Source organism: Copadichromis virginalis, linkage group LG8, assembly GCF_057382275.1.
Source record: "Copadichromis virginalis isolate Kocher_CV1m ecotype Utaka linkage group LG8, C_Virginalis_male_GT1.1, whole genome shotgun sequence".
NCBI lineage: Eukaryota > Metazoa > Chordata > Actinopteri > Cichliformes > Cichlidae > Copadichromis > Copadichromis virginalis.
The window spans coordinates 5,354,904-5,373,185 of record NC_140625.1 but is presented as its reverse complement, the minus strand read 5'-3'; the positions used below and the strand labels follow the sequence as shown (position 1 = coordinate 5,373,185).

Here is an 18,282-nt window from a genome sequence, read left to right as displayed (position 1 = left end):
ATACTAGCAAAGGATCAACACATTTCCGAGCTCTTGCTTAGACACATACATCAGGAAGTTGGACATGGTGGTCGTAACCACATGCTGTCTAAGCTAAGAGAAAAGTACTGGTTGATTGGAGCTAGTACAGCAATAAGAAAAGTGTTATCTAAATGTGTCATCTGTCGACGTCTTAATGCTCCACCGGTGAATCAACAGATGGCGGATTTGCCCAATGAAAGAATCATTCCAGATGAACCTCCATTCACGCGGGTGGGAGTGGATTACTTCGGACCCTTCAGTGTAAAAAGTAGGAGGAGCGTGGTGAAGAGATACGGTGTTATGTTCACCTGCCTTGCTATCCGTGCTGTTCACATTGAGGTTGCTCCATCATTGGATACTGACTCTTTCATTAATGCGTTCAGACGTTTCAATGCAAGAAGAGGTCAGGTTCGAGAACTGCGTTCTGACAACGGAACCAATTTTGTAGGTGCTGAACGTGAACTTAGAACTGCCATTGAACATTGGAACCAGGTAAAAATCAATGACGTCTTTCTGCAAAAGGGAGTTAAATGGACCTTTAATCCACCTGGAGGTTCACATCACGGAGGAACCTGGGAGCGACTGATAAGACTGGTTCGCAAAGTACTTAATTCCATAATGAAAGTACAAAACCTGGATGAAGAAGGTCTTCATACTGTACTTTGTGAGGTTGAAGCCATCATTAACAGCCGCCCAATTACCAAAGCCTCAATGGATCCTAACGACCTGGAAGCTTTGACCCCTAATTATCTTCTTCTGTTAAAGACCTCACCGATATTACCACCAGGAGTATTCCATTCCACTGATATGTACACACACAGAAGATGGAAACAAGTCCAATACATGTCTGATTTGTTTTGGAAAAGATGGGTGAAGGAATACCTACTACAGCAACAGGAACGTCAGCGATGGATTGGAGTAAAAAGGAACCTCATCGTGGGAGATCTGGTTCTCATCATGGACAGTTCGGCACCTCGAAACTCTTGGCCAATGGGACGTGTGATAAAGACTTTTCCTGACCGAAGAGGATTCGTTCGTCAAGTTCGGATTAAAACTCAGACTAGTTGCCTGGATCGACCTATTACCAAACTGTGTCTACTGCTGGAGGCAGATCACAGTTAAAGACTTCTGGGTCCAATTATCAGACTTTGATTGTATTTGGATATAAAATGTCTCTCATTTTTCTTTATAGATAGACTTTAAGATTACCTATAGGATTCCTGCGGGTAATATTGAAATACAGTAAATGCTTGACTTTTCTCTGCATGTTTTATGTCTCCTACTTGGTTAATTATGGGTAATTATTAGAAGGGATCCTAATAATTAGGGGCTGGTGTGTAGGAGCCATAATTGAATGTATTGGATTTTGATGATCACTGGGTTTTTTATTTGTTTGGTTGTTATGGGAGTCACGTGGGTGCTAGCGGTGACATAAATGGGCGTTGTCAGTCTGTCATTCACGGGTTTTGATTTTGACAGAGAGGAGGGCTGGGTAGCCGTAGTTTTTGTTGACCGCTGCACGACATGTTCGCTTCGTTATATTAGAGCCTGTGATGTTGTAAGAGTTTGAATCAGGAGCCGATGATACTACTCTGTAAAAATCGCAAAGCACTTTAATTAAACGAGCAAACAATTCCATCTCTCGCATTATTGCGTAACTGACAGCGCGTCAGGCAAATAGGCAGGCTCCATCCCCGGCCTGTAGCGACTGTGGAAGTCGCTACAGCTAGTATTTCGTTTAGCCTTGTTCCTTCCCTCTCTGCTGGTGGTAAGGTGCAATCCAGAGGACACTGCCTAAAGCCCAAATCAAGCAGATTATCCAGCAGATCATCATGCAGGTTGTTTGTTGGAAGGTGTCAATGTTGTATCAGTGGGATTGTAGCTTAAAACACCAGGTGCTCTACTGTCAGTGTGTTGCAGAAATTAATGAAAGGAGAAATAAGAAACAAGAATTTTTTTTATTACTCCGTTAACGTGTAGCAGTATATATTTTTTTATCTCATCTGTTCTCTCTCCTTTAACCCTCGCTCATCAGGGAGAGCTGACCATGACCAGTGACATGGAAAACCTTCAGAATGCTATCTTCCTGGACATGGTGCCAGAGAGTTGGACCAAACGGGCATATCCCTCCATGTCTGGCCTGGCCCTGTGGTTCACTGACCTGCTGGCCAGGATCAGGGAGCTGGAAGCTTGGTCAGCTGATTTCAGCTTACCTTCTGCAGTGTGGCTGGCTGGCTTCTTTAACCCTCAGTCCTTTCTCACAGCCATCATGCAGGCTATGGCGAGAAGGTAGGGCTACTCAGCATTAAGATATAAGAAAATGATGGAAACCACATGGCTTGTTAACAGGAAATGTGTGGTTATGCGGCAGAAACGAGTGGCCCCTGGACAGTATGTGTCTGCAGTGTGATGTCACAAAGAAGAATCGCGAGGACTTCAGCTCTCCACCTCGTGAAGGGGCCTACATACACGGGTTGTACATGGAGGGTGCACGCTGGGACACACAGGTACATGAGTTTTTATTGATTTCCTTGTTTAGCTGAGTGCCGCAAAGTTGCTACAGAAAGTTGATACAACAAACACAACACGCTTTCACTTGCAAGCTCCTCAGACTATATATCTAAATGAGGTGAGCTGACCCTCACCTCATTTAAGCTCACAAAAAAAGCACCTTCACATTTCCTTAGTGGCTTCATTTTCTGCTTTGCAACCTGCTTGTGTTCAGCTGTTGGGGCATAGCACATTACTCAGCTTCCCAAAGCTCTTTCTATCTCTATACATTCAAGCTCTGCATATGTGCCCAGCTTTCAAGGTGCATCCCACTAGACTTCTTAATTAGGGAATGTGCAGAGTGTGCACTTGAGCACTGAGATCACCCTTTGGAGGAGTGGTTCCTTTTTTCTTCATTAAAGTTGGAGGCGCAGGCAAATAGACAGGCAGCCCTACAGGCTGGGTGGCTTCCACTCACACAACTCTTCTCCTCCTACCCATTCTCCTCTCAGCCCCAGGGCCAGTTCTGTGCCACTGGCAGGGAGTAGCAGAGTGTGAATAGGCGAGTATGCAGCGCTCCGTTTGGACAATGCTCTGTGCAGCCATTAAAGTCAAAGATTTATATTAAACCTAATCTATATTAATGAACCTTACATTTTATTCAGAGATGGTTCAGACATCATGTATTGCATGTGGAATCACAGAATATGCAGATATGTCCTTTGAAATGATTTGTGTTTGTGATGGACACTACTTATTGATGTCCTGCTTTGTGATGTACTTGATTCTTTCAATATGTTGTGTGAGCACACGATCAAAATGGATATTCGCTAGTGTAGTAAGAGTGTAGACACAGCATCATTAGGACAATTTATAATTGGGCGATCGTGGCTCAAGAGTTGGCAGGTCGTCTTGTAATTGGAAGGTTGCCGGTTCGAGCCCCGGCTCGGACAGTCTGGGTCGTTGTGTCCTTGGGCAAGACGCTTCACCCTTTGCCTACTGGTGGTGGTCAGAGGGCCCGGTGGCGCCAGTGTCTGGCAGCCTCGCCTCTGTCAGTGCGCCCCAGGGCAGCTGTGGCTACAATGTAGCTTGCCATCACCAGTGTGTGTGAATGTAGTGTAAAGTGCTTTGGGGTCCTCAGGGACTAAGTAAAGCGTTATACAAATACAGGCCATTTACCATAATGACTTGCTCACTTTAGGATCCTCATCATTGTTATTTACCCGAAACAGATATAAGGTTATTGGTACTTAGCAACTCTTTAAAGTGTTGTAGGAATTGCAGATGCAGTCCGGGCTTTGTCCTCTTTGCTTTCCAAAGTCATCAGGATTTACATTCATTCCTGAAAGTCACTGTGCATGCATGGAGAAACTTCTGTTTGTCAGGAGCTAATTGTAGGAGGATTAATTAGCGAGACAGACCACTCTGTTTCCGACTGTTTAGAGAGTGTGTATACTAAGACAGGGTAGCTCGACTTCAGCTCAGACTCTCTTGACTTTCACCACTTTTCAAGGGTGCCACAAAACTGTGTTTAACAAACTCTAACTCTGCTTGTGCCATCCAAGATTAGTCAAACAGCTTCTTTTCTTTTCTTTTCTTTTCTTTTCTTTTCTTTTCTTTTCTTTGCTTTGGCACAAAATGATTATTAAATGGAGGCTCAATGGCAAGCACAGCATCTGAGCAAAGCTTCCTCAAACCTCAAACTAATTTATAACTTCAGTTCTGTGAAATGTTCCTGTCTGGGGTTGATTGGCTTGTCATTCCTCCTTCACACCCTCCCTCTCCTTCCCATCTCCCCGACTTTCCTTCTTTATTTCTTTTTCTTTCAGACTGGCTTGATTGTGGATGCCCGTCTCAAAGAGCTCACCCCAACCATGCCGGTCATGTTCATCAAGGCTATCCCAGTGGACAAATGGGACAACAGAAACCTCTACCAGTGCCCTGTTTATAAGACTCGTCAGAGGGGACCCACATACGTATGGACCTTTAACCTGAAGACCAAAGAAAACCCCTCCAAGTGGACCTTAGCTGGCGTGGCTCTTCTTCTACAGATCTAGAATGGTTTAAGATGAACGCGCTAATGATCCTGAAAGAGGGAATGGTTCAAATGTCAATGGACATATATGAGATGTGTTAGTATTTGGGTATAACAAATGAAAAGGTAGATTTATTGGTCAAAGCACTCAGGGAATTCTTGCTATAGCCTCTGTTGGTTTTACTCTAGATAGTTTCAGAAAGCTAAGTTAGACCGTTCTTACTTTTCCACCTACATATAAACATTTCAAAAGTTTTGCAAAAATAGAAACTGACTCAAAATTAAACACCTTACCCCGCCTAAATAACTCTAAGACCCAATGTTTTTAGCATTGCTTTAACAGGAACCCCATATTATAGCATTTGTTAAAGGTAACTTGGCGTCATTGATTGTGCCATTATTGTTATAGTGGGACTTGTGGCCACAGTGGTTGCTGTTCTGATTATGGGACACCCGTGATTATAGGACTTCATTTCCAATCTTGTGCTTCTGAGCATAGGACTCTTTGATGATAAGAACCACTCTGACACTTGTCCTGTGGGGAAAGTTTCTATAAGAAACCTTTGATCTAAGAAGAGATTTCTCATCTTTGAAGGCCTGTCTCTCAAGTAAGTGACACATGAAAAATGGCAACATGTAAAACCCACATTAGTGTATTTTGTAAATCAGTCACACTCTTACATTTTCTCCTGTCAGGCTGTTGAAGAGCTCCAAATCATTTTCTGAGACACTGAGCTTTATTTTATTTTTTTCTGTCATCATTTACGGCAACTATAATTCCGGACCTTCCCTATCAGGAGAGCGTCACATACATTTCACATAAATCATGAATTTATTACCTCTGTAACAGCAGAATTCATTTGAGCTTCTGTGGTAACTACAAACAGTCCATTTTCTTGACTCAGTCTGGTTCATTACATATTATTTAGCCCAGACAAACCAAGACTTGTTCCAAACTTAGCACATGAACATCTGCTTTGGAAGACCTGTACCCCTAAAGAAAATAGGATCACGTTCCATCTGACAAAAATGTGAAGAGTTGGTAAAGAGATATCAAAAAAGTCCCTTTTAAAGATCCCAACAACTTAAAAGGGTTGAGAAAGGTGAACCATCATCTTTTTTCAGTCTATTACAAAGAATTCAACCAATTTGACTAAAAGAATTCTAAGTGGCACATTGGCAGGAAAGTGGAAAAACTAAAACTAAGCTAAAATTTAGAGCAACTCAACTCCAAATTTACAAAGTTTCACTGAAACTAAACACACAAATGAAGCGTCCCATTATTTATTTGTAATTTGTTTTTAAAAACATTTGATTGACTTTATTTGGTTATACAAATCTCTGAACAGTCAAAACTTATTGTTCCCACATGTAAAGGAGGCACTTTAGTATGAGTGGTAAGCAATGTCCCCTCCAGTCGTTGGAGGTCGTGACTCAAAAAAAAGGACACATTACTGGTTACTGTAATGCAGTATGTTACTTAACTACCAGAGTAATGTGTTAAACTGCTTGTTACATTACTTTCTCGCAAGGCCATAAATGGACCTAAAACTCATTGTCACATAATTACCAGTTGACAGTATAAATCCATGCACCAACACATATCCCTGAACTCTAGTGTTTACGTGTGAACACAAAGCCCACAACAAAAAGCAAAGATTAAAACCAGCCCAAAGAGACCTCAAAGCACTCGCCACAGCAGCTCTGCTGTAGAAACATGAAGAAATGGAGGCTGCAGTGCTGCAAACACTCAAAGCAAGTCCTACTCACCCAATCACATAGACAGTGTACAGCACTTTTACATTTATACACACACATTCCAGTGCATGCACTGAGGGCAGTTATTTGCCCAAAGATATTTCAACAGAAACATGGAGAAGCCAGGGACTGATCCACCAGCCTTTCAATCTTTAGACTCCCCATGCTCACACATGCTCCACAGCTGTCTGAAGTGAAGGTGAAAAGGCTAAAAACTGCATTTTTTCCCACTTGAGGCTGGTTCCATACATTCCCATGTTAAAACGTCCAGTTTTACAGGGCTAAAATCATGCTTACAGTCCTGTACAATAGTGTTCTTGTCTAAGAACAGTTTTCCCCTGCATAACAACTATGCAGTGGGCACTTTTAAAATTAGGAGTATGCCTACATTTTTTTAACTGTTTTTCCGAGACAGTCACCACCAGGAAGTGGCAAAAACGTCCTGTTGGTGATTTTATATAGGACTATATAGAAGTGTCACAAAGAGCAATGTTGGATCTTTTGCATGATGTACCTTTAAATGTAACTTTGTGAAGCTTGAAGCGTTTTAATTACTGGTCATCTGTGTGTGGAGAAATTCTGCAAATATGTATCTGTGAGTCACTGTATGAGGAGGTGTTGTAAAAGATGTGGCTGGTTGGAAAATATCACAGAATAAATTTAACTATTGGGTGATTTAACACTTTCTTACTGAATTCACATCAGTAGAGCTACCTACACTATGCACACATAATCTCATAATCATATCTTAACTAACCACATACAAAATATATGTTTGAAATATATTTATATGTGTAAATATTTTATTCATTTGTACTTTCTTCCAGAAAAGTTGCAGAATAAAAATGCTTTATCTTGCCTCTCCAGATTGCACATGTGGTTTTATTTTCATATACTCCATGATATATCCCATTTGAGTGCCAATATGCAGTCATTTCGCCTATCTCATGTTTCCAGTTCCCCACTCCTGCCTCTTCTCTTCCAGCTCTTTAGACCTACTCTCTCCCCCTCTCCTCCTCCTCCTTCCTTCACCCCTTTCTTCCTCTCTCCTCCCCATTTGAGATAATAAAAAAAACATCTCCAAAGCAGAAAGTGCGCAATCTCCCAGACACACCCACGCACACACACACACGTACTATGATATAACCCAACTTTAAAACTCTGTCTTCCTTTCTTTTTTCTTGTTCTGCTGCTGTCTAAGCCCAGGTTCCCCAGCGTCATCTTTATCTGGTTATTTGAGAGCCTTAACAATGCTCTAAGAGACAGAGGCACGAGGAGCACGTGAGGGGAAATAGGAAGAGAAAAGTAGCGATGCACGGCGAGGAATTTTATGTCGGTCTCCTAAAGTACAGCTTCAGGTGTCATTATGAAAATAGATCCTGCTTTGGTACACAGGTCATGTCACTGTAGCATAGCTTATGGCGTGCTGTTCAGCAGCAGTGCTGTAGTTATTCTCTGATGTAGCCAAGTCAGTATTAGGATCTCAATGCAACTGAGCTGCTAAATACTGTAATCTAGACTGTAAAGCAAAACAGAGCAAGACCTGTGAACAGACATCTAATGACAGCCTGGCAAAGGATCACATTGAGGAAATGCATCCAGTGATTACAAAGGACTTTGTAATTATTAAGCCTAACATTTGAACTTTGAAGAAGTTTTGTTCTCCTAAATGGTTAATGCTACATTAGATTTCCTCGATATTGTTTCACATATGTGTGCTTTTTCTTCGGTTTCTTTTCTTTCATTATCCCTCCTACATTCATTTTCAGGTTACCTTAAAAAAGTCAACCACTCCTCCACTGTTTTAGATGATAACAGGACAGTTTCCAAACTCACATTTATTACTACTACCTTAGTTGAAGGAAACAATATCCTTAATAAATTCCAATCTTGTTACAGACAAAACCACATCACTGAAACAGCTGTATTAAAAAATAAGTGCTGACATAAGATGAGCCTTCCTAGATTTATTGGCAGGCTACGCTTATCAACAGATTACAAAACTGGTGGGCATCATTGGTACTGCGCTCAAATGGTTTTCATCCAACAGTTCAGAATTCATATTAACCAATGTGTGTCCTCATCTGCAACCCTCATATGTGGAGTTCTCATGGCACAGGTCTTGGACCAATTGTGTTTTGATTTTTAATATATATATATTACCTCTGGGTAATCTAATTAATAGTTTTAATCTCCTGTCACTGGTATGCAGATGATACACGGCTGTACTTTTCTGTTAAGCCAAAAACCCTCAACAGCCTCTCTAAAATTACTAATTGGATGTATTCAAATGTCCTCCATCAACTGGCCCTGACTGACCTTCACTGACAAAAGTACACACATTCTGTACTTAAGTGGAAGTATAGATATGTGTTAAAAAAAATACTCTGGTAAAAGTTAGAGCGGATTGTAGGAAAAGCTGACTCAACTTCTTTATTCAAGTGAAAGTGAAAAAGAAGAGACTAAAATGCACTCAAAGTAAGAAATTTAAAAGTAGATCTTCGGTGGATATTTCTAGCAGCTATTTTTGTGCAAAGATGACTAAAAGCTGTGCAATATTAATGGAATAATAAGCAATACTGATAGATAGGATTACATTGGACATTATAATACATTTTTTTTACATGATTTCCTCTGGGATTAGAGTATTCTAATTCTAATCCTACTGACTTTTAGTGTGATTTGGTAGGTGGGGAACCACCTGGCTCACTGTGGGGAAAAGAATCACAACTCACAATAATTTCTGTTCAGAGCTCCACTAAAATTTGCTAAAAATCTACACACAGCCCAGTACTTACTCTTTGACTCCCATCACCCACCCAGGGGATTATTACCTGTGACTCTACACCAATTGTTCTAGACCTGAAGAAGCCTCTCAGAGAGATGAAATGTCTTGAAAACCAAGAAGTCCAACTGTTTTATTTTTAATCTCTGAAGATGAGCAGGACAGAGTGTATCGGAATGAATTGGAATTTCAATAAGAATAAATCAAATGAAAAATGTAGTCAGCTTATGACTATTTTTTGAAAGCAACTAACAGCTTTTTTAGACACAAACATCAATAATCCCTTCATGGTTATAGTTTTGGAAAGGCTAACAGCCAAAATATAAATGCTGAGTTGTGTGTTATTTATTTGCAGTGCAGACTAATAATATGAGCTTCAAAATGCCCCTGCAGATCAGCACTATCCTGGTGTGTCATGAAAAGCCAGATGTATCAGCTCTTAAGAGCAGTTAATGATGCGGCTTTGCCTGCTACGCCAGCTACAGACCCCTGGTCTCAAAAGGCTAAAAAAAGCATGACGATTCATATTTCATATTTGTAGGTTATATGAGTGTTCTTGGCATGCTACTGAGGAGAATGCTGGAGTCGAAGTAGTGGGCGGGGGGGATCTATCAAAGGCTCCATGCTCAGAATGGAAAAGAAGGTACCTTTAATCATCTGCTTGTGTGAGATGTCACACGGTTGCTAGGTTACAGGTCAGCCCAGAGAAGCTCCTGAGTGTTATAGAGATGCCTTAGTGTGTATAATGTGTAAGCATGTCAAATTCTAATTACAGTCATACGTGATGATTTAATTCCAGAGCTCGACATTAGCAAATGATCGTGGAGATGTCTTGATGACGTCTTCCCATTTCTGTTTGTTACTGTGCTGCAAACATTCCGCACAAGTCCAGCATATGCAAAAATCATCAAGATGGTCATCTGACTAGAGGGTCAGTAATCCTGCGATCATGTGGCGATTGCTGTCGCTGCTCACTGGTCACGTCTGTGCTGTTTTCACACTATACACCTCTCAGGAACCACTTGGCAGCCAGACTGTGTCCACTGCCCATCCTAAAAACTCACATCCCACTCCTTCTGACTGCTGAGAAACGTGCTGCTGAGATACATCACTAGCAGTAATTTCCATGACAGGCGTGTTACAAGCTGATAAATAGTACAATGTTTTCTCAGCCTGTAATTCTATTTAACCCATTCTTTCCACTTCTCTGACCTGCAACTCTCAGCCATGGCAGAATGGCTGGATTAGCCACTCTGATTCCTGCTACAGCACTGCAAGCCGGTCTTGTCTCCTCGCAGCCTCTGGCTCCTCATATCCTGTCACAGCCAGCAGACTCAGCTGTTATGCAAACCAACTGCGAGAGGAGCAGTTTTTGGCTTTGGCTGGAAACTGGGGTAATTAGCTTTGACAGAGCTGATGAGTTGCTAATTAAATGTTTATCTGAATCTGGCATCTGTCGTAAAACAAATGTCTGTTAGCTGCCTACAATCTGTGGATTATCAGAAATAACTGGGGTTGGGTCCTGCATCCAGGCAGATAAGCAGAGAGGACGGTGTTTTGAGCAGTCAGGCGGAAACTAGTCACAACAACAGCACCTACTGTGTACATGTTAGGAGCTTAAACTCACCCGTAATGGTTAGATGATTCTGTCAGTCCACATTCAAGCTGGCACTTGTGTACCAACAAATGTTGTTACAAGTACTGACTAATATCAATTTGAAAATCTGTTATCAAAGCTAATTTTTGACTTTTTAATACATTAGTTAAGAGTTATACATCTTTGTTTGTTTTCGTGACAGGGCATTATCTTTAAAGGGAAACCTTGACCTTTGACGATATTTTATTTTTGCAGTTGTTTGTGTTTTCTGGTGTGACACTGGATGCAGATGTTCACTTTTCTTGGCATTCCTCATAAATTCAAGGTTTCTTAATGTGATAAATGTTTGAGTTAAGACTAGGTTTTTGTACTACACTATATGCACTATGGGTAAATACAGAATGTGGGGTTGCTAGTTTTGCAATTAACAGAAATTACATCTGGCATATAATAATGAAGAACAATTTAACATGCATGAACACCAAATAATAATAAAACACATGTAATTGCAATGCATAGAAAAAGATAATGCTATGTTAGCTTGGTAGCAAAGCAGTGGCTCAAGCAAACACATTCCAAAAACAGTAGTTTCGAGGGCTGCATGGCTCCAAAACCCAGACTCTAGTGTTAAAATGCCCAGCTGTACACCTTTAAACAGGACGTTTACAACCTGGTCCAAACTCTTTTAAGCTCTATGGATAGTTTTCAACTTCTTAATCACTGCACGTTTGATTTTTTCAAATCACTTGGTTACAATTTGTTCATACATTGTAAGTTTACAAATGCTGCTTGCTAACAATTTGCTAGTGGTAGGTAATAACTTAGCACTCCAAACAATGCTAATCGTGAGGGTTCAAAATGTGTGGTCCAGAAACCGGTGCGTGATGTCATGGCAGCTGTGTCCATTTGTTAGCTACACAATGATATTGTCACCATAAGTGAATCTTCTTTTAACAAGCTAAAAATTATTTCAAAAAATTTCACACTCAACCTTTTGACCATTACGGGTGTTTGTTTAATATTGTAGAATCTGTAGTCTACAATTTAAAGCACCTTGACGTGACAGTTGTCGTGAATTTGGGACATATAAAAGCCTCAGACTTGTCATCGTGGCTGCACATATACAGCACGTATGCGATTTGAGACACCCTAATCTTTTTTTAAAGATGTTATCACCTGAAATCCTCCTGCTGAACTGTATAACTTTTGTTTAATTATGTAGTTATTAAGATAAAGATCTCTGATAATGCAGATCTTGTACACAAACAGAATCAGGAACAAACAAACTTTTATCCAGTGTAATGAAGGAAGTTTTAAAGTCTTTGGGGATATAATGACACGTTTTTTGTAGGAGTACAAAATAAAAGTTTTGTGGCTTTCTTGTTTTTGTCTCTCAGTTATTTGTAAAATACTGCGTTCCACCAAACAGCTTCACATGTCCAGAGTAGAGAAGATCAGAGCTGATCATCATGCAGATACAGTCAGTTGTTGCTATGATTTCACAATGACAAACTTCATGAGGTGAGAGTGAGAGTGAGAGATGTGGCGCTTTGAGGTTTTTCAGAGCTGGGTACTGCTTTGTCAGGAGAGTTGGTTGTTGCTACATACATCACAAGAAGACTTGCAAATCATTTTTAGGGCTGAAAATATTTTATTAAGCCTGTTATGTTCAACATTATGCACTCCACACTGTATATAAATGCCACTTGTTTTGCACATATTCAACTCTGTATATTTTATATATTTTATTATTATTATTATTATTATTATTATTTTATTTTATTTTTTTACTATTTAATTTGTAAAAATGTGTATACACACACACACACACACACACACACACACACACACGTAGGAAAATATTTAGTATACACATCCAGAAATGCATACACTATTATATATTGTACATATATTTATTAGTTTCAGGTTGGCCATTCTTGTATTTTGCTCGTTTGTGTTGTTGTGTTTGCACATCTCTGTTGCTTGTGGGGCTCGCACACAAGAATTTCACTCGCATGTGCTGTGCCAGTGTGCCTGCACATGTGATGTGACAATAAAAAGTGATTTGATTTGATTTGATTTGATGTCTTTGGGACAAAACTGTTGTTGTGTCAGTATTTATGAATATTTTATTATGGCTGAAAAAAGAACTGAACATCAGACTCTTTATACAAGGCACTGCATAGCAAATGTTTTGTTTTGTTGTAATTTTTTTAAATTGTCTTCGACCACCCGTGTAGTCACAGACTGAAGTGGTTTCAGTTTACAGACAACAGATGTTTCTTGGAAACGGTAAAACAAAGTGTCTTTTATTTTGGCTTTTCTTTGGATCTGAAGTTTAAAGTCGCTCTAACCCACCCATCCAGTCTGGTTTCATTGATTAGCTTTTGTTGAATTCATTAGTCTGTCATTCAGATTTGTTTTCCATCCAACATTATGAGTGCTGAATTATATATGCAATATGTACATTTAATGTAATGGAATTTATATAGCCCCTTCTGACTGACTGACCGGAGAAAATGCTTTTAGACTACGAGTTATATTTAATCACACATACATCACTTTTTATTCTGTGCAATTAAAATGGACAAGAGGAATACAATGATTTATGTGATCTTAGTTACAAGAGGTTGTGTAAGTTCATAGTTGTCGAAGATCTGCATATATTTGAATTAGATGGTCATTATTGTGGTTAAAGTATTCATGTTAACAATATCATTATGAAATGTTTGAATAACTATAATGCTACTAGTGAAACTCATCAACAATTTGGTAATTGCTTCATCTTTTTTTTTAATTTAACCTCTTAGGACCTGACATCCACATATGGTGACATCACATTTTGGGTTGTCTAGACCACAGTACTAAACTTTCCTCTTTCAAATGAGCCATATTGCTCAAAAGGGCGCAATTGTTGTTTCTCATTTTGTTTTGTACTCAGGAGAAATGTTGTGTTCAGACACCAAATAAAGAGTTTTGCACATCATTACTCAGTTCTATCGGACACTATAAAGCCAAATAGCAAAGAGAAATGAAAAATGCATGCCATGAAAGACTTCAGGTCTTAGGAGTTTACAACAAAATAGTTTTTGTAGTATTTATGATTGTATTACATTTTTGACAGAGGATGCATTACTTTATGTGACAAATGCAAATATATGTATTTTTTGTATTTGTCCAGGGGTTGTGCTGAGCAGCAGCTCCTGTTTTTGCTTTTTGCTTATTTCATTTTAGTGACTTGATCACTTGATGAAACTGATATTTCTTGCTTATTGTGACTCATACGAAGGTGAAATAGCAACTTTTTGTTTTGGATGTCCACAGCTTTTCCCCCCTTCTTGACAGCAGATAATCTTCACCAGCTGATTGTGCCGACAGTTCTGCTGAATGTAAGGTCTGTAATTATGGAGGAGACACAGAGGAAACAACGGCAGTTCAGAGTGGGACCTGTTTCATGTGTTTCATGGAGCATTGCAGCGTTGAAGTGAGACACTGCCGAACTCTTACTTCCCAGACCACAGTGTTACCATACCTGGCTTTGTGGCTTTTCAGACAGAGAGGATGTTATTCTGGTGAGAAGAGAAGTGGTGCAATCCTGCTAGCTGTTGGAATGCGTCCACATGACTCACCGAGGAAAGTCGTCTTTGGTGTTGCTGTTTGAATCCAGTTTGAATCGACACTGTTTGGATTCTGCTGCCAGCAGAGGTCATCCGAATGACTGTGGCTGTGGTGAATGGATGTGAATAATTAGTGGATCCTGAATACTCTGTGCATTACTTACTGGACATGCACATGAACAGCTTCTCTAACAACTGTTTCAATTCTGCTGAATCACCTCACACAAGCATATCTGCATTCATGTTTAAATTGAAGCTACTTATTTTCTCATATTTAGATTTTTGGTTTATTGAACACTTCATTGTTTTGTATTTTATGATTAACTGAGCTCTTTGATTAGTGGAAATATTTACCTTTATGAACTATTTTATTCCATATTTGTTGTTTTTTTTGTATGCAGTGCATGTATTTTAATACTAGCAAATCTAAGTTGTTTTTCATGCTATGACTGCTTTAATTCTTTAATTTTCCAAGTTTTAGGATAAATATATTTCTTATGTTTTTTCTTACGTACATTTGTTTCCATTCACTTTAGTTATATATGTTTTGCATATTTAAGTGTACTTTATTTTGCTGTGTTTTTTATGCGACACTCTGCACGACTGATGATTTGACAGTCTAGTCACCTTTACCGCTGCATGATGAATCTGGGCTGTGTGCTCTGTCATGTGTGGTGCTAAACATTGAAAATTAGCGTGCTTTGCCTCGAGGAGATGAAGATTTCCTCGAAGGCATTCTGAAGGGCAGTAGTCAGATTGTAAGTATTTGAGGAAAAGAAAATAAAGAGCAATTATGACTTGAAATAGCTGGCTTGAACATATCGCCACAATGTATTACACGTTGGCTCGACACAGTGAGTGTTTTGGCAGGTGCCGGGCCACTGTCATGTTCTTTTGACCTTTTTCAAGATATCCACGGCAGCTTAAAAAATATCAAATAAAATAACATAAGTCATTCCCTCTATTGTCATCACTGAGGGCAGTAGAAGGCGTTTCATTTTACAGGATTTCAGTTTCGTACCTGTCATCGTGTTTGCTGTATATAAAAAAAAAAAAGCATTTTCCCCACAGCGGACTAAAATTGCAGCTTTCTATAAGGAAGATGAAACCCAGAAAAGAGCCCACTGCCTTTTTTTGTATTTTTTATATGTCTAAACTACATCCTCTGAATGTCACAGGGAAACTGAAAATGTCTTTCTGTTTCAAATCCAGACATGACAGTGCTCACTGACCGCACTCAGAGCTGGCGAAAGCAAGGACCAAATGGAAAAGTACAGAAAAGGAGATTGAATTTTTAACCAGCAAAATAAGACCTCTGTTCCTGTATCATGTTAGCATTAAATGCAGAACACATGAGTAATGAAATACATTGTTGAAGAAATGTGTGCTATTTGAGATGTGGAAAGACAGTTTGAAAGCTGCTGATTGTTTTATGGAAGACCATGTTCTGCACCTCCTCCTCCTCGCACCGCTTGAGCTGCAGTCATTGTTGTAGCCAGCCTTCCTCTCACTCTTCAGCTGCTCTCCCATTCATAGATTCTTTTTGACTGCAGTCTCATATTTTCATTTAAATGCTGATGGGCTCGAGGATCAGTGTAAATTGCAAATGCAAACTTTTTCCATTTTTTTCTTATCGCTCTTTAAAAAAAACAAAAAAACAAACTTGTGTGTTTATGGAGGAGTGCAATTTGCAGACGCTGTTGTTTGCTGCGAGAATTGTCCTTCACACCCATGGATTTCCATGAATTTAAACAAGGTTTGAATTTGCAATGACCAGCATTAAATTAAAGTTAAGTTAAACATGCGTGCCGGGCTGGCTGTGGGATGCTGTCAGAAAAGGTGCGTGACCCCCACCGCTGTACAATCAAACCTGTACAGCTGGCAGATTGGACCTGTAATTACAGACAATTTTCTGAGGCATAGCTGTTCCAGAATCATAAATATTCTTATTGGTTGCTATACTTCAGTGGGCAGCGACAAAAGTGATGTTTGCACAGTGTGAGCTTCTTAAATTGAGGTTAAGAAGGTATCGTCATTAGATAAAACGCAGCACTTGCTGTTTGTTAAAGCTGATTAAAACAACCTGTTTGTCATACTGAAACAAGAAACCTTAAAGGGTGCTCTGTAAACCCAAAGTTACTGTTGCATGAAGTTCACACAGGACCTAAAAACAGCAGCAGTAGCATATATCTATTAAATCCATAATGATCAAACTACAGAGAAATGCACTTACTCCAGTGCAACTCAATAATGTAGACATCACTTATCCACACCACAGACACAGACAGCCTTCAGAACTACAAAAGATATGGTTCTGTAAGTGAATTTAACTATTTCTAACTATTATTTTACAATATAGACGCTAGACCTTTATGTCTAAAAATGCCCTTTTGAGTAAGGTAAGGAAGTTCGAATTGTTGTTTTTTTTTAAGGTCAAAGTATAGAGATATCTATGTAATTTTGGTGTGTGTCAACACTGTATATATATATATATATATATATATATATATATAGTTATATCTCATATAACTAGTGATGTAGTAATATTATCAGTTGATCGCCTAGTGGCCAATCATGTGTAAATGATGCTTTCTGGTTTTAGTTTTCGATCAGAAAGGAATTAGATATGAAAACAAGCTCTACAGGACATCTACAGTTAGTAACTACTACAAAGCAGCCTTACCTTGCCTTGCCAGGCTTGATTTTCACAAGATGAGATTCTGCAAATCATGTGAGGATGAAGCTGTTCGTTTGAATGTGCAAATATTTGTACAGACACATAAAAATATGCATATAAATGCAAACTCTGTTTTTTGACTTTGTTCTTTGAAGAGGTAAGGATAAGCACAACAGGATGGATGGATGCATGTGATAAAAAAAGACGATTGGTCTTTTTAGATCGTTTCCAAGTACACGTAGCAGACACTTGGTTTTTACTGCAATTCACAAGTCAAGTTTTGCAGGTCTACTAGCGACTTGTCTTTGCATTGCACTCTTGATGATTAATCTCCTCGGGCTGACTTTTTTTTGCCTCGAGCAAGGCCTGTAATCCTGAAGAAGCTATGAAGGAAAGAACAGGGTTTCAGAGATGGAGCTTTTCCATCTACCATCCAGCAATCATCATGGGGAATGTGAGGTGTTTGGACAGCGAGCTGAGAAAGACCAAAAGAAACACACTGAGTATAGTTTGATGTGTAGTTTTTGTGAGATATTTCCACACTCACACATCCTAGACCACAATATGAAATTTCAAAGCTTTTTAGGTGCAATAGTATGTTGATGGTATAAAAAAGGCAGATCTGTTACATCTGTTGTCTTGGGTTTGCTTGAGTGTTTTGTGAAACATGCCAGGCCTTAGAATACACTTTCTTTATGAACTTTATAGATTGTGAAATGAGTTCTAAAATCTGGAAATTAGTTACAATTTTGCACTTTTAAGTCACCACCAGAGATGGGCAGTAACGCGTTACACGTTACTGTAATCCGATTACTTTTTTCAGGTAACGAGTAAAGTAAGGGATTACTATTGCAAAAACGGTAATTAGATTACCGTTACTTTCCCGTAGGAACGCTGCGTTACTGCGTTACTAAAACCGTGATTTTTGGCGAGAATGTCTCATGACAGTGACGTAAGCGAGTGCGACGTTCGTGACAACAGCTGTGTGCAGATCAACAATGGATCATATGAGTGCGGGAGAGAGTATGAGCGTGCAGCGTTTAAAGTGTGGAAGTACTGACCTTACTTTGAGTTTGATTCCATCAAAAGTGACAAAAACATTAGTGTCCGTTGTGCGTGGGAAGAAAACTTCCTTTTACAGCGAAAAAAACCCCTAAACTTCCAACAAGCACCGAGTAGCTACGACTTAATGGGAAACTCACAGAGAAACTCGCGGATTCTTCAACTGACCGCGGCACACCTGCACCAGGGTAAACCTCCGCCTGCCCAACTCCTGCTTTACAGGTGAAAATAGAGCAACAG

At 39.5% G+C, this 18,282-nt stretch overlaps 1 protein-coding gene across 1 annotated transcript in view; it reads left to right on the top strand.

Annotated features, from left to right (window-relative positions):
* dnah9 (dynein, axonemal, heavy chain 9) overlaps positions 1–7,170 on the top strand; it is a 186,516-nt gene extending 179,346 nt beyond the window's left edge. Inside the window, exons 76-78 of the mRNA XM_085465473.1 lie at positions 2,057–2,310; positions 2,393–2,528; positions 4,341–7,170. Coding sequence (XP_085321599.1) covers positions 2,057–2,310; positions 2,393–2,528; positions 4,341–4,568 — 618 coding nt within the window. The 3' untranslated portion in view covers positions 4,569–7,170. The remainder of the gene's footprint in view (positions 1–2,056; positions 2,311–2,392; positions 2,529–4,340) is intronic.
* The last annotated feature ends 11,112 nt before the right edge of the window (positions 7,171–18,282 follow it).